This window comes from Ylistrum balloti, unplaced genomic scaffold (assembly GCF_031769215.1).
Source record: "Ylistrum balloti isolate Yb309-2 unplaced genomic scaffold, AGI_CSIRO_Ybal_v1 Utg371296, whole genome shotgun sequence".
Taxonomy (NCBI): domain Eukaryota; kingdom Metazoa; phylum Mollusca; class Bivalvia; order Pectinida; family Pectinidae; genus Ylistrum; species Ylistrum balloti.
The window spans coordinates 190513-208560 of NW_026782695.1; the positions used below are offsets into that span (position 1 = coordinate 190513).

The 18048-nt window shown below is 35.1% G+C and overlaps 1 protein-coding gene across 1 annotated transcript; it reads left to right on the forward strand.

Moving 5' to 3' along the window:
• Positions 1 to 64: 64 nt before the first annotated feature.
• LOC132561894 (general transcription factor IIF subunit 2-like) lies at positions 65 to 13544 on the forward strand. The gene is made up of 8 exons (XM_060226604.1): positions 65 to 152; positions 3371 to 3450; positions 4194 to 4360; positions 5785 to 5820; positions 6138 to 6222; positions 9267 to 9363; positions 10653 to 10796; positions 13156 to 13544. Exons 1-8 carry the CDS (start codon positions 69 to 71, stop codon positions 13276 to 13278), a joined length of 816 nt encoding a protein of 271 aa, XP_060082587.1. The 5' UTR covers positions 65 to 68; the 3' UTR covers positions 13279 to 13544.
• Positions 13545 to 18048: the final 4504 nt, after the last annotated feature.

Sequence of the window (18048 nt, forward strand, 5' to 3'; positions counted from 1 at the left end):
TAAACAGGAAGTTGATAATATATTGATCTTCATATACAGGAGAGTTCCACATACACAAAAGCGGCATAATGCAAGAAGGAGGGCTAGAAAGGGCCCATGTCCCGAAAGATGTAGATGTTGCGGCAGCCGGCAGAGGTGTTTGGCTTGTGAAGGTTTGTTTTCTTTTTTTATCTAACGATATTCTTCAACTATGACACATTTGTCCATTCAAACAATCGCAATGAACGGGCCCTAGTGTCTATGAATCCACACCGACGGACAGTCACATTGCTTGGATGAATGAGTGCCCTGAGACATAATTATCGCCCATCAGTTCATTAAATTAGTTATTGTTATTCATAATCTATTGTATTAAATATGCACTTTACACCGCTGTCTAGCAACATGCAAAAATCATTCTGATTGAACGACTGAAAAGTATTGTTATATATATATACGCGGAGTATACACAACTAACACTATTATACAATTTTAATATAATCTAGATGAACATTGGAAAAACCAGTCACAGAAGTATTGTTTTAAAGAAAAAATGGAGGAGGTGTTTGAAGTAAAGCGGATCTTGGACAGAGTCCTTATGCTAAGGATTGTGGTTGTTAGGACTGTCTTTGCAGTTGTCTGCATCTATGCCCTTCAAGTCGTGCTTGGAGATGATGTGAAGAACCATTTCTATGACCAACTGCAAAGCCCTGTCACAACTGTTACAGCTTCAGAGGTACTCTTTGTGTCTGGAGACTTGAATGGTCACATAGGTAGTAATCCTGTTGGATATGAGGATTGGTCATGCCTTAGGTCAGCATAATGCAGAGGGTAAGAGGATCCTTGAATTCACCATCTCAAATAACTTAGTGATAGGCAACTCCTTGTTTAAGAAGCATCATAGACACTCGGTAAACTACCAGTCTGGCGATGTCGGAACTCAGATTGACTACATGCATTTTGTTGCAGTTACAGGAAGTGTGTGATAAACGTGAAAGTCATTCTTAATGAGGAATGTGCTTCACAACACAGGCTTATTCTTTGCAACCTCAAAGTTCAGGCTTCTCAAAGGTACAAGCGTAGACTTACCCCTTGCATAAAGCTGTGGAAACTCAAAGATCCAATCCTGAAAGAAGAGTATGCAGATGTTTTCACAACTAAGACGAGGAAAACCAAGGGAAGCACAGTTGATGAGATATGAAAAGCTTTAAAAGATGGACTACGTCAAGCTGCTACTGAAGTCTACTACCTGACAACTAAACATCAGTGGTTACTTGATGTAACAACAAGATATAAGTCAGCATGGAGAAAAAAGTTCAGAGAGCTGCTTACAAATATCTGCCTATCACAACAAGAGGTCGCCTCTACTCAACCTACATATTAAGACATGTGTTGCTGTATGGCTCTGAAACATGGGCAGTAACAGCTGCTACTCTTAGGAGGTTTCGGCGCAATGATAGAGCCATGATAAGATGGATCTGCCTTGTCAAACCTTTCCCATAGAGTGTCTTCTCGCTCAGCTAGACATCAAAGATATCTCAGAAATTGTCCAGACTGGCATGTTGAGATGGTTTGGCCATGTAGAACGCAGTGAAGGATGGATATCAAGGATCCGTACCCTAAATGTCACTTGTCATCGGGCCTTGGGTAGACCAAAACTGACCTTGGATGACCTAGTGAAACAGGACTGTACATCCCAAGGAATGAGTGACACTAATCCATTGGATCACCGAAGATGGAGAGGGAGACTTCATTCTTGACTGGACAGTCAGACCTCACCCTTGGATAAGGATTAATCCTAGTATTCTATAAGAGCCATCTACCATTGTATAAAAGACCTCTGACAATTAATGACAAATTTTTCAATATCAATAAACAAAAATCAATATGGTAAGTTTGCGGGAAAAAGTGTCAGCACCTAATCAGGTTTTTGATAACTTTTCTATAACATACTTAGATTCCTCTATGTATCTATAGAATATAGGTCTACATGATTCATCCTTGATCTATGTTCTCAATTAAAAACATGTTTCATCCTCCATTACTGACAAGCACACTTTTGTCAGATAAAACATCCTTCAGATGATATACTAATGAATGATGTAATAATGTTTTTATATGGTTCTAAAAATTGAATACTATTATCGATAATTATGGGTATTTAGAAGTCAATGTTTGACCAATACCAAAGTGTTGAGATGTTCTGATTGGTCGAAATCTACTCCCCATTTCTACCACAGGAAAAATTTTTCATGACACTTTTGTAACATAAAATACTAATTGGCGGAGAGAGGCCACATAACTGAGTCTTGATCCAGAAAAAAGTGGTAAGATAGATCAGAGGTACTGACTGTGAAAAGAACAGTAACTCTGGGATATCAGAAAGGAGTTTTGTGACACTTCTTCGCACATGTTCTATAGCTATTTTATCTCTTCTGTATGCAGGATTTCAAACTGAACTGGTATATTCCAATTGAAGCCTGATAAGTGATTTATATTGTGTTATTAACATGTATTCATCCATATATTCAAAAGTTCTTCTAATTACTCGAATCATTTTGTTTGCTTTTGCTACACAACCTGCAATAAGCTTGTTAAATTTGAGGACCTTATCAAAGATGACTCTTAAACCTTTTTGTTCACATGTTTGATATATATATCCCTTTCTATGCTTTCACATTTGTTGTATCTAAAACGTCTTTATTTGTGTGAGGTATGTATCCTACATGTCTCTGTAAAGTTGTAGCTGTCACTTCTAACTGCTTCTCTTACAACCAAGTTCACCAAGTCTATTTCTCTAGGATTTAAGTTACCATGGATAATACTGTGTGATCTGAGGGAGGGTTCATGATAAAAATCATCATTTAACTCTACATTTTGGTCAAATTCGCTTGGCGGGCTTATATTAATCCTTCCTATAATTGTCATTCTTTTTAAGTTTTATGCAACACTGAATGTGGGAATTCCTGTAAGCAAGTCCCATTTAGAGATTGCAATATATATTATATATATATGATGTATTGTCTTAGTTTTAAATTTAACACAGATAACCAACATGTACATTTTACACAGCCCAAACTGTAAAAATATTGTTTCGTTTGTTGAATTCATCTGCCATGATAACAGTCAGATCTTTACAACCTTACATGTAGATCCCAGGTTTGTAGTTTGAGTTCTGCCATCTGCAGCATTTACCAGTAAGCTGAGAAATGAGTCCACCTATACTGTGTGGATTCCTCATGACTTGCAGCTACAACATGGAAACCTCACCTCAGGATGACCCTGATATTTAACAGAGCAAATGAAAAGACTAATTATAATAAATAACCAACAATTCAAATGTACATTATAAGGTTTTAATTTTAATTTTTTTTCTTTTTTATTTTTGCAGGTCCCGAAGTATCTCTCTGAAAAATGGAAGAAAAGTACAGGAAATAATGATGTTGGAAAACTGAAGATAACTACATCCAAGTATGTTGTTTATTAGTCCCTAATGGGCGTCCTTCCTTCCATTTGTCCTTCTGTTGTTTATTAGTCCCTAATGGGCATCCTTCCTTCCATTTGTCCTTCTGTTGTTTATCAGTCCCTAATGGGCGTCCTTCCTTCCATTTGTCCTTCTGTTGTTTATCAGTCCCTAATGGGCGTCCTTCCTTCCATTTGTCCTTCTTCCTTCCATTTGTCTTTCTGTTGTTTATTAGTCCCTAATGGGCGTCCTTCCTTCCATTTGTCTTTCTGTTGTTTATTAGTCCCTAATGGGCGTCCTTCCTTCCATTTGTCCTTCTGTTGTTTATCAGTCCCTAATGGGCGTCCTTCCTTCCATTTGTCCTTCTGTTCTTCCATTCTTCTCCTTTACTCTACATAACTAACCACAGGAATTTTATGTTTATAATATCAGTTCACCTTATTGGGACAGCTTGTCGTATATCAAAAGTAGGTCACTCTGATCTATATTTTAACCTTTGACCTACATCATAGAAACAGTATGTTCTCCTACCCTTTCTGAAAATACAAGCTTCAAAGTTTTGGTTTTGAGTATGACCTGCTCAGCTGATCTATTGAAAAAAGTAAAGATGTTAGTGGGAGGTGGTAAGAAGTAGGTTGTTAATCTGTCACTTATGATGATACATTGTTTACATATACCACATGAATTATGTTTGTTTATTTATTTACTTAATTTGTTTTATTTTCTTATTTTTTGATGATCACTACTTTAGATTTCCCGATCAGAAGCCCAATGTGGTGTTCACACTGAATGACAGTCTCGCCAACCAGAAGATACCAGGGGAACAGCCTTGTCCCAAAGAACATAAGATGAAGCTCACAGGACTGGGAAATCAAAACCTTGTTGTATTCTCACAAATCCCTTTACCCACAACAAAAGGTGATCAAATTCTTTTAAATGTAACAAAAGGTAAATGAAAACAGAAACCCTGAAAATATTCTCAAAAAGGAAAGAACCTTTTTGTATTTTCACAAACGTGTTGTTTTTGAAACTTTGAATGTCAAATACTTGAAAGTCAGATATTCAAAAAAGTAACTTCATTTTTTTGACCCAAATATTGTCAATTAGAAAACACCATAAACAATATCAGATATCAAATATTTTTTTTTTGTTAGTTGAAAAAACCCATAAAATTAGTTATTAGATGTATGTATTTAATGTTTTATGTTTAAAATGGAAACAAATTTAATAACATTTGTGAATGTTTTACAGGGGAAGTAACTCTGGTAATTTGAAGATCACAGCTTATCACAAGCATTGTTGAGAACTTGTTACAAATAGACGTATAAATATATTTGCTTCTCTCTGCAACACATATATAAAATCATTGATTGATGATTACCTTTCTGTGTGAAATTAATCATTATTTACTCACCTGGCCCCAAGTAGTTTTAGTTCATTGTCATATCATTGCTTTGCACCATCATTTGGATCTTTGGTTCTTTGGAACAGTTGTGATCCCCACTGAACAACATAGCATTGCTGAGCATCAGGAGATAAAACACCATCATAATTGATGATCTGGTTCCACCCCAGGACAGAATATATCTTTGAAGCCATATCATTACATAACTTAATAGCATTGCAAGAGATTAACAACTGATTTCTGTCCTCACAACTAGGGAATTTGAAGCTGTATCTGTGGGGTGAGGTTCATCAGGGAAAATGTCTTCCTTTTAAAGAAATGTAAAGTTTTGCATTATTGACAAAAATATTCAGGTGAATGATACAGGTCCTCTGGACCTTTTGTTCATTTAACTGATTTCCACCAAAAATAATACTTACAGTAAGACTGTTGTTTTCTTTATAAACATGACATTGGTAAGTAAGGAAAATACATTATAGATCTTCTTGATATATATATACATTATGATGGATATTTTTGTTGATATATATATATATACATTATGATGGATATTTTTGTTGATATATATATATATACATTATGATGGATATTTTTGTTGATATATATATATATACATTATGATGGATATTTTTGTTGATATATATATATACATTATGATGGATATTTTTGTTGATATATATATATACATTATGATGGATATTTTTGTTGATATATATATACATTATGATGGATATTTTTGTTGATATATATATATATACATTATGATGGATATTTTTGTTGATATATATATACATTATGATGGATATTTTTGTTGATATATTTTTATTTATAAGCTATTTTTATTAGTGATGAGGTATCTATGAAATAGATTCTTGAGGTGGTTGTAATATGGTGATAAAACTCGCACATAAAGCTTAACACTTCGGTTCTTTTGTAGATGGAGAAGCTGGAATATCAGAGTCTATGCCTTCAGGTGATTATAGCGAGTTATCATAACTGTTTGTATCCTTTTCCAAATAACAGTTCTTGTTTCTAAAATTATTTTTTCATTTTTTATCAAAAACACACATTGAAAAAAAATATTGGTCCAATTATATCTTAAATTGTTTTTTTTTTCATTTTTGATCAAAGATACACCTTGTAAAACTAGCATTGATCCATTCCTCTCTAACCAGAGGTTTGGTAATCATGGTATATGAAACAAAATACTTATCATTGTTTTTGTTTTCTCTGTGTTGTGCTTGAGCCTTCATATGTAAACAAGTTTTTTTTTAAATTTTGTTTATTCAGAAAAAATTGCCCTAGAGGGTCGGGTCATTCAACGGGCAGAGTGTACACCCTTAATCAAGGACAACAAATACTTAGACCTTAAAAGGTAAATTAGAGCATACATCTATCACATAGCTACCATGTTGCCAGTGTAATAACACACAGTATGTAAATGTTCTTTATTACACACTTCTACAGGTTTGATATTACACTCATATGATATGACCTAGCAGGGCTGTGATTGGATGAAGATTTCCACTGATTCCATTATGACATAGCTGCGATGGTCATGTTCATTGTGACAACAAAAGAGATGTAGTCAGAATATCACCAATTTAGATTTTGTATTAAACAAGTTAAATCAATGCTGGTTCATTATCCTCCATCAGATTTTGATCAATACTGGTTCATTATCCTCCATCAGATATTGATCAATGCTGGTTCATTATCCTCCATCAGATATTGATCAATACTGGTTCATTATCCTCCATCAGATATTGATCAATACTGGTTCATTATCCTCCATCAGATTTTGATCAATACTGGTTCATTATCCTCCATCAGAATATTGATCAATGCTGGTTCATTATCCTCCATCAGAATATTGATCAATACTGGTTCATTATCCTCCATCAGATATTGATCAATACTGGTTCATTATCCTCCATCAGATATTGATCAATACTGGTTCATTATCCTCCATCAGATTTTGATCAATACTGGTTCATTATCCTCCATCAGATATTGATCAATACTGGTTCATTATCCTCCATCAGATATTGATCAATACTGGTTCATTATCCTCCATCAGAATATTGATCAATACTGGTTCATTATCCTCCATCAGATATTGATCAATACTGGTTCATTATCCTCCATCAGAATATTGATCAATACTGGTTCATTATCCTCCATCAGATTTTGATCAATACTGGTTCATTATCCTCCATCAGATATTGATCAATACTGGTTCATTATCCTCCATCAGATATTGATCAATACTGGTTCATTATCCTCCATCAGATATATCCTCCATCAGATATCTATCAGTACTGGTTCATTATCCTCCATCAGATATTGATCAATACTGGTTCATTATCCTCCATCAGATATTGATCAATACTGGTTCATTATCCTCCATCAGATATTGATCAATACTGGTTCATTATCCTCCATCAGATATTGATCAATACTGGTTCATTATCCTCCATCAGATATTGATCAATACTGGTTCATTATCCTCCATCAGAATATTGATCAATACTGGTTCATTATCCTCCATCAGATATTGATCAATACTGGTTCATTATCCTCCATCAAATATTGATCAATACTGGTTCATTATCCTCCATCAGATATTGATTGATACTGGTTCATTATCCTCCATCAGATATTGATCAATACTGGTTCATTATCCTCCATCAGATATTGATCAATACTGGTTCATTATCCTCCATCAGATATTGATCAATACTGGTTCATTATCCTCCATCAGATATTGATCAATACTGGTTCATTATCCTCCATCAGATATTGATCAATACTGGTTCATTATCCTCCATCAGATATTGATCAATACTGGTTCATTATCCTCCATCAGATATCTCAATACTGGTTCATTATCCTCCATCAGATTCATTATCCTCCATCAGATATTGATCAATACTGGTTCATTATCCTCCATCAGATATTGATCAATACTGGTTCATTATCCTCCATCAGATATTGATCAATACTGGTTCATTATCCTCCATCAGAATATTGATCAATACTGGTTCATTATCCTCCATCAGATATTGATCAATACTGGTTCATTATCCTCCATCAGATATTGATCAATACTGGTTCATTATCCTCCATCAGATATTGATCAATACTGGTTCATTATCCTCCATCAGATATCTATCAGTACTGGTTCATTATCCTCCATCAGATATCTCAATACTGGTTCATTATCCTCCATCAAATATTGATCAATACTGGTTCATTATCCTCCATCAGATATCTCAATACTGGTTCATTATACTCCATCAGATATCTCAATACTGGTTCATTATCCTCCATCAGAGTATTGATCAATGCTGGTTCATTATCCTCCATCAGATATTGACAATACTGGTTCATTATCCTCCATCAGATTTTGATCAATACTGGTTCATTATCCTCCATCAGATATTGACAATACTGGTTCATTATCCTCCATCAGATTTTGATCAATACTGGTTCATTATCTGCCATCAGATATCGATCAATGCTGGTTCATTATCCTCCATCAGAATATTGATTAATGCTGGTTCATTATCCTCCATCAGAATATTGATCAATGCTGGTTCATTATCCTCCATCAGATATTGACAATACTGGTTCATTATCCTCCATCAGATATTGATCAATGCTGGTTCATTATCCTCCATCAGATATCGATCAATGCTGGTTCATTATCCTCCATCAGATATTGATCAATACTGGTTCATTATCCTCCATCAGATATTGATCAATACTGGTTCATTATCCTCCATCAGATATCGATCAATGCTGGTTCATTATCCTCCATCAGAATATTGATCAATGCTGGTTCATTATTCTCCATCAGATATTGACAATACTGGTTCATTATCCTCCATCAGATTTTGATCAATACTGGTTCATTATCCTCCATCAGATATTGACAATACTGGTTCATTATCCTCCATCAGATTTTGATCAATACTGGTTCATTATCCTCCATCAAATATTGATCAATACTGGTTCATTATCCTCCATTAGATATTGATCAATACTGGTTCATTATCCTCCATCAAATATTGATCAGTACTGGTTCATTATCCTCCATCAGATATCTATCAGTACTGGTTCATTATCCTCCATCAGATATCTATCAGTACTGGTTCATTATCCTCCATCAGATTTTAATCAATACTGGTTCATTATCCTCCATCAGATATCTCAATACTGGTTCATTATCCTCCATCAGATATTGATCAATACTGGTTCATTATTCTCTAAAAGGATATTGATCAAACCATAAATATTATTTCAGGTTTGGTAAACCAACATCAGTTTTGAAGAAGACTGTAAGATGTTTCAGAATGTTTAATTTGTACCAGCAAAGGAACTGAACCTTTTTTTCCTTTTTTTGTCTTGTTTCAGACTTCATACAGAGGTTACCAACCGACCAAGGAGAGAGGTCATACAGATTGATACAGTAGTGGCATCATACAAGCCAGTCAGTAACCACAGATTTAATGTATGTATGACCATTCGGCTTTATTCATATTTGTTTTCATGGAGATGCTGTTAACACTCCTTAGACAATGATAGGTGTACTGAAGTGTCTATCATTCAGAGTATTGTGAAGACTTCTATCAAGGTTAACTGGTTTTCATAGCTGCACGTTCTTAAAGAATTGTATTATGCCATGATATTTTTCATTTTGCCGTTAGTGATGTAACACTACTAAGAATAGGTTGGGAGAACATTTTTCTTTCCATTTGGTAATTTCTTTTTTAAAAAAAGCAGATTATTATTTTGTCTAGTAAAGTTTGTCATCACTGTTTCTTAAGAAGTACTGAATGGATATCTCACATATGTAGGTTTCCCTTGATCCCTAGTACCCATTTGATTTTAGGACAGACAATTCAACAGTCTGTCTGTCTGTCCAGAATATTGTGTTAAGTATATCTAAAAAATGTACTGAAGCTATATTTGTTCATCCCTATGATATATATTATGTCCTTTCACTTCTCATTCAAACTTTATCAGATCTACAGCTAATTATAGCCTATGATTAAACATATTAGGTGTTCTAAAACTGTTACCATGGAAACACGTTAGAGGCTTCTTATTGGTCGAAATTAAGATATTATCTGATTAAGATGCAAATTGGTATAAACAGGATTAGGGGGATGAAAAATACAATGATACCTTTTCAAAAAAATAAAAATGTTTCCATTTGGTTGCTATGGTGACCAGATGTCAGCCTCTAGGAGGAATCTTGTTGGTACAACCCCTAAAACAATTGTTGTTTGGGGATTGGTAGGGTATTAGTCGGCCATTTTTGGGACAGTTCTAGTTATCACTATTACTGCAAAGGATTAATGTTCGAATTTCTTATCATTAAGAGCAAAAACAGAAAAAAGAAAAGAAGGCAAAAGATTTAATGTTCAAAGAACAAAAAAATGTAATAATGGTGGGCACCAAGATCCCACTGGGATCTCATGTTATAAATAATATATGTAAAGAAATTTATTTTGCCACAAACTAATTTTAACACCATAAGAATTTTGAACAAGTAAGTGCAATAATAAGGATTGCACAAAAGACTAAGGAAAATCCAAACTGATCAGAAGAAAAGTTAAAATGTAGACGGGAAGGTGCAGCACATTTGTTATAGTTGCTATGTTAAAGACATACAGCAAATGCAATTAATGCAGTCAGATTTTAGCAAAGTACGGGAAAAAGTGTTGAAATAAGATTATCACTGAAGTAGGTCAGTAATCAGAAAAGATGTATAACTCTTTAAGTTTTCTCTCTTAGGTAATGCATGATGAAAAAGTGAAGATTGCAGGAAAACGACTGCGAGCAGACAAAGACAAAGTAATGGACATGTTATTTAATGCCTTTGAAAAGCACCAGTACTACAATGTAAAGGACCTGGTGACGCTGACTAAACAACCAATTGTAAGTTCAAGTTTTGTCAAGTTTTGTTTAAGAGCCAGACCTACTTCATGACCGATATTATTTTACATTAAATAAAATTCATGATTTTCTATTTTTCTCGGGTAGCAAAAGTTCTGACTAACCCTGTAATACCGCAATTTTAAAGTAAATGGCTACTAATCTAACGTAATAAATAGTTTTAAAATCGAATTCAGAACGACTAATTCATAATTATGCGGGAAGTCCTGCCCTCTGACATGGCAGAAAGCGTGAGAGGGAAGCAGGAAAGAAAACATGTTTTGAAGAAAAAGAAGGAAGATGGCTGGTTCATACTCTGTATTGCTCTCCATTTGGTTCTCTCATGTAGTATCACTCAAAAAATCTTATTCATAAATACTTTTATCGAATATTCACTTTAGATAGATCCATTTCGCGATGCTGTATATGTTTGTTAACGTATCGTAGCCCCAATTTGAGGGCCTCTTTTCAATTTATCGTAATGTAATCTGCACATTTTTGTGTCATATCTAAGCATTGAAAGATGTGATCAATACATACATTACATGATTTCCATACAGGATATATATAGTATTGATTGCATTTATCGGTAAAATCTCTTTACAAGCGATGTCACATGGACGTACTACTCACCTCTTTCTCCATTTTTGTTTTGGTTCTGACCGCGTCTGAAAGTATCACATGACTTTTCTTCATCAATATTCAAGTTTCAAGTTCGAAACTTTATACAAGTCTTTATTTATATATTATCTATTAGTATACAACAACATTTCCAGTCAATAAAAAATGAAAAAATATCTATACCGGAGTGTGTCTAGCTCTTTAAATTTTGGTAAGAATTCACTTTTCAGGTAAAAAGTTTGAGACAGAAATAGAGTCAGGGGAATGTTTAAACAGCACTTCCTGCCTTTATCATATATAATGTCTTATTCTTTTTTTTTTTTTTTTTAAATGTTGAAATGATTCTTTTCCACGTTTTGTTGGTTTCAGCAGTAAAAAACAAAAATGATCATGAGGAGTTAAAGGAATATTCTGCACAAGCTGGCAAATTTCTGTTGGTTTTAGTACCTCTTTAGAACTTTTTCCAATGACTGTTAAAGCTATTTTCAACATCAGAATACTTTTCTGAAAGTTAGTTTGGATCACTAAATCAGTGGAAATACCCCCTGCCAATATAAGATTAGACAGTCTAATTTTAGCACATTCGGAAATCCCACACTCTGATCACTTATATTGTCCACTGTGATCGGAGTTCCAATGGGCATGCACAAATATTTCACTCTGTTTGGCTAATAATAGCCAAACTTATTGTAGCTCAATCATGGTCTAGACAATGTTTGTTAATCCTTCTTGCTAATTCTACATAGAATTTCTCCAAATTAAATTTCGTGAGTTTGAACACTGCTGTGTAATCTCTGTAAAAACATGAATAGATGTTTTTGTGAATTCTTAGCTCACCTGGCCCCCAAGAGCAGGAGGGGAGGGGCTCAATAGGGGAAACCCCATTACCATATATAGCAATGCTAGGCCTCAAGAAATAAACTCAATGATGTGAAAATTGGCCCTTGGGCCTGGCTCCACCCCTAGGGAGTTAGTTTCTGGATAATATCTTTGAAACAGTGGAGACTCCCACCCCATAACCATATATAGTAATGATGGGCATCAAGAGATAAACACAATCCTGATGTAAGAACTGGCCCTGGGGTCTGACCTCACTCCGAGGGACCCGCTTCTGTGGTAATATCTTTGAAACAGTTGAGATCCCCACCTCTAAACAATATACAGAAACAATAGACATCAAGAGATCAATACACGATTTAAGAACTGACCCTAAGGTGTGGCCCCCTCCCTCTGGATACTTAACTCCTGGGTTATATATCCTCGAAACAGTTGAAATCCCCACCCCATATCCATATATATACAGCATGCTTGGCATCAAAAGATAAACTCATTGATTACGTATGAATTGACTCTTGGGTTTTGAACACCTGTAAGGACATTACTTCTGCATCAAATTTTTGACATAGCTGAAATACCAACTCAATAACCATATTAAACTCTCTCCTAGCATAGAGAAAGAAAGACAGTCATGATATATGAATTAACACATTAGTCTTGTCCCATCAAAGAGATTAAGTGACTGAGCTTTAATTTGGAAATATTTGAAATGCCCAACCTATAGGTATATAGGTATACTATTGCTGGGCTTTAAGATCCAGATGAGCGCTACAGGCCCTATGGGCCTCTTGTCTGTTTACTTAAATGTCCCCTAAACTTGTACTCTCGTCATTTTTTCAGACATACCTGTAGTTGCTATATACTTGATTGTGTCTTTAACCTCTTCTTTTGTTCTTTTCTTTAGACATACCTGAAGGAGATATTGAAGGAAATATGCACCTACAATATGAAAGCTCCTCACCGCAACATGTGGGAACTTAAACCAGAATACAGACATTATAAGGAGCAAGCACCAGCCGATGGATAGCAGTTCTAGATTTGATTGGATGCCAAAATAAAACTGTAACTAGATCTTCTGATGTTTTCTAGACTTAAGTCAGTAAAGAAGTTTTTAACATAACTAGATTGTTTTGCGAGACGTAAAACCATTGCTCTTCAATAAGCCCACCGTCACTTAATGTCGGACTGTGGATACAGTAGCTATCACATGGTGATTCTAAGACTATCACATAAAGAGCGTTCTTATCAGAAGACCGTAGTTGTCAGAACTTCAGAGAAAAGCTACATTGCTGAATAACAGAGCTTTCTTGTTAGAAACCTGCTTTGATGTGAAGTTCTAAAAAAAGAAAGCCCTAAGTTTAATAGAATGGATTAAGCTTCCTTAGAGGGTATTTGAGACAGGTCCATTCAGGGAACTAATGGCTTCTCAGTACCATCAGTGACCCTTCTCATAAAGTGTCTCCAAGTGGTCCCAAGAGGGATCAACAGAATTAAATTTGGAAATTTTTATTTGTCCGAGATAAAGGTGAAATAATAATCATTACAGTATTTATCGTGTTCGTGACTTAAAGTGAAACTTTCTATACATAAGGTAAAATTGATTGACTGTGAACATAGCTTATGATACAATTTTTTGGTACTAGAAATGGTTATGCTGTATACTGTAAATGTACATATTTTGGACATAATTTATTTTAGCACTTTTCATGTGGAAGTACTGTGCTAAAATATGGCTGTGCTAATTGTAGTTTCTTTATATTGTAAATCTGCTGAATTTGTCGTGTGAATTTGTCAAAAAGACTGAAGTTTACTGTACATACATGATATAAATCTTGGGAGGGTGTTAAAATGAACTGTACAAACATCAGCAAGTGTTTTCAACATTGTACTGTGCTTCTTGTCTAGACAAGGATTGTATGTGGTTTTGTGTACTGTGCTTCTTGTCTACACAAGGATTGTATGTGGTTTTGTGTACTGTGCTTCTTGTCTACACAAGGATTGTATGTGGTTTTGTGTACTGTGCTTCTTGTCTACACAAGGATTGTATGTGGTTTTGTGTACTGTGCTTCATGCTTCGTCCGTCGTCGTCCGCCATTGTCTACACTAGAAGGTCTAGGGGGCTAATACTTGGCACAGAGGATACTGGCATGGTTTTGTGTGACTGACCCACTTTGTCACAGGGGTCTATGTTAAAATCTTTACACAAGGATTGTATGTGGTTTTGTGTACAAGTTTGTTTGACCTTGACCCACTCTACACAAGGATTGTATAAAATCTTTGTACTGTGCTTCTTCTCAATAACACAAGGATTGTATGTGGTTTTGTGTACTGTGCTTCTTGTCTACACAAGGATTGTATGTGGTTTTGTGTACTGTGTTTCTTGTCTACACAAGGGTTGTATGTGGTTTTGTGTACTGTGCTTCTTGTCTACACAAGGATTGTATGTGGTTTTGTGTACTGTGCTTCATAGCATGTCTCACAAGGATTGTATGACCTTGGCCCACTTTTGTGTACTGTTAAAATATGTTTCTTAAGCAAAAGTCTACACAAGGGTTGTATGTGGTTTTGTGTACTGTGCTTCTTGTCTACACAAGGGTTGTATGTGGTTTTGTGTACTGTGTTAAAATTCTTGTCTACACAAGCAAAATTGTATGTGGTATTTTGTATGCAAGTTTATTTAAATGTGATTCTTGAACAACACAAGGGTTGTATGTGGTTTTGCTGTGGAGCCCTACAAAGTTTGTTCAAATGAATGACCTTGGCCCACTTTCAAGGTACACAAGGGACTTCATCTTGTATGTGGTTTTGTGTACTGTGACCTCAACCCACTTTCAAGGTCACAGGGGTAAAATATGTTAAAATATACAAACGACTTCTTCTCAATAAGCAAAAGTCCAAGAGTGCTGATATTGGGCCTGTAAGATGCTTGGAGGAGAGGCTACCAAGTTTGTTCAAATGAATGACCTCAACCCACTTTCTAGGTTTGGCTTGCTTTTTGTCAGATGACCGTTAAAGCCCATGGGCCTCTTGTTGTATGCTGTGATTCTTGTCTACACAAGGATGTATGTGGTTTTGTATCTCTACTCAGGAGTACATGTCTTTTCCTTGGTGTTCAAAGTTTCGAAGATGGTTTTCAGATTTGTTACATTCATCAACATGATTAATGGTGAACTAAAACACAAAATGCTGAATATGTAGGGAAGCCAGTGTATCTCACACATCAATGGATGTAGAACTCTGACAACCATTCAATATTTTCACATTTTACATCTAAATCATTTAAAATCAAAATCATATTTCCTTAAAGAAAAAGAAAATTCTGTTTTTACACTTCTCCTGGAAAAGCAGTCAGTTGTTTGGAAAATTGTGGTTGTTGTCGTTGACAGTCAACAAAGACACATACTTACTGATATATGTATATATACATTATTTCATTTCTCTGTTCCATTACAGAAACAGTTTTCTCAAAATTGTAATATAATTGGTTATCAACTTTAATTAGGCAAAGATCATTGTACATGTTGATTTTGACACAGTTTGTCTATATTACTGTGCCAGCCTTGTCACATGTGTATGTTATTGGAAAGAATAAACATTGGGCTTCAAAGGTTTTTCATGGTGATGTGATGTGCAAATGTAAGTTAGAATGTATGTATTGTTTATAGAGTATACGTTTATATGAACATCTATTGTGTTACTTCTGTGCTGTTCTTTGTATATCATTATTTTTTGTTTGTATAAATGGTCTCGACTTTGTTTAACCAATTTCTATTTCCAAACCTTGTGATAGGTTAATGTGATGTAAACAGAAGTCACCATCAGTCTGTATGGCTGTTGTTATGTTTTGTTGAGTTAGTAGAGTTGTCTTGGAAAAAGTCTAGAAATTCATAAACTGATGAAATTTCTGTTTACCTGTCTAGTCTTACAAATTCAAATTCAAATTTTTTTTTGAACCTCAGATCCTACATACATGACATATGAGGATGTCCATATGAAAACATGGCGTAGTCAGAGTTAGCATGGTATACAATAAATAGTTGTACAATTAAAATGAGATGTTAAACACAGCCTTTGGTATCCACTACATTGGTCGGATAACAGTGGAAACAAAATAGACAGGTTTTTCTTAGTTTTCCGTGAAGAAATGGAATAATGAATTTATGTTTATCACGATAGTTAGGTGTTTCATAATAAACAGGTTTCTCTGCACAAAAGCAACAGTTGAATGATAAAAAAATTCTTGTAACATTGTGGATGTTTTATTTAATTTTCAGATATGTTCTGTTTGCAAAATTAATTTATCTTTTTTATGCGAGAGTTTGAAAAAGATTATAAAAGAATGATCATGAATATTAGATGAAAGATTGCGATGAAATGGGTTTTTTAAGGAGCCGATTTTTAAAATGCAATTTTACAGTAAAATGATGATTGTCAAGGCCTGTGTCAGCATTAATAGACTGTTTTTTCTGCATGTAAATGAAATGTATGTACGAGTATCTGAAACACATTCAATGGATGTAGATGGATGAATAGAACAATGCTGTGTGTCAGAAAATTCATTTGTCTTTGGGCAACAATGAATAAAACAATTATTGGAATTCATTTTTGTTTATTTTCCTTATGAATGAAAAAAATGAACAAAGCAAGAAGGATCATGCTGATATTGTTGCATACAGTCCAGGGCAATTTGAATAACACAACCAGATTAATGCAGACTAGTCTTTTTCTCAGCTTCACGTGAAACACTGAGTGATAAGGGAAGAGAGCATCATACCACACACCTCAGACTGTCACTGTTTGATGAATTTACTTTCCAGAGTCTCCTAAGATATTTTCAGTCATATACTGCATGTGGGGTTTTAGCTAACCTGGACAGAAGGACCGGTGAATTTATGTCATGGCCTGGCATGTGTGAATTTTTTAGTTGAAATGGATACTAGTCATTAACTACTTAACAGATTTTGACCAAATTTGGTCAGAAGCATCCTTGGGTGAAAAGGAATCAATTTTGCATAAATCATGGGTCAGTCCCTTTGGATGGGAGGAGCGCGGCCCAGTAGGGGAAATAGGTCAATTTTTTAAAAAAATAACTCTTATGAAGGAATATCTGGACTCTGTTACAATTTGGTCTCAGACGTGCTTTGGTTGAATATTGTGTATTTTCAGCTACATGGGGCATTAGGAGTGGGGTTCAATACTGAAAATAGAGTAAATTCTCAAAAATCCTTCCTGTGTTGATATGATTCAGTTTCATCCAGATTTGATCTATGGTATCCTTAAGTGAATTGAAATTTTCTGTACAACCCCTATGGAGAGGAGGGGCGGGGCCTACTTGGGGAAGTAGGTAGGGACGTTTTAAATACTTTTCCTTTAGTTTAGATTAATCTGTTTCAGCAAAGTAAACCAGGTTAGCGATACAAGCACTATGGGCCTCTTGTTATAGACTGTGTGAGAAGCTGTCAAATCTATCTTGTTGATTAAGGACTGATTTTTCGTCACCTGAGATGAAGTCTCAAGTGACCTATAGCGATTGTCTTTTGTCAAGCGTCGTGCGTCGTAAATAATTTACATTTTCCACTTCCACCAAAAGACCACGGGTCATTGGTTTGGGCCAATAGCATACCGGGACGAAGAGCTACCAAGTTTGTTCAAATGAATGACCTTGACCGACATTCAATGTCACAGAGGTCAAATGTTTTAAAATTTTGAAATGACGTCTCCATTACCAAATTCCCTAGGGGTCATGATATTGGGCCAGTAGCATTCTGGAATGCAGGGCTACCAAGTTCGTTCAAAT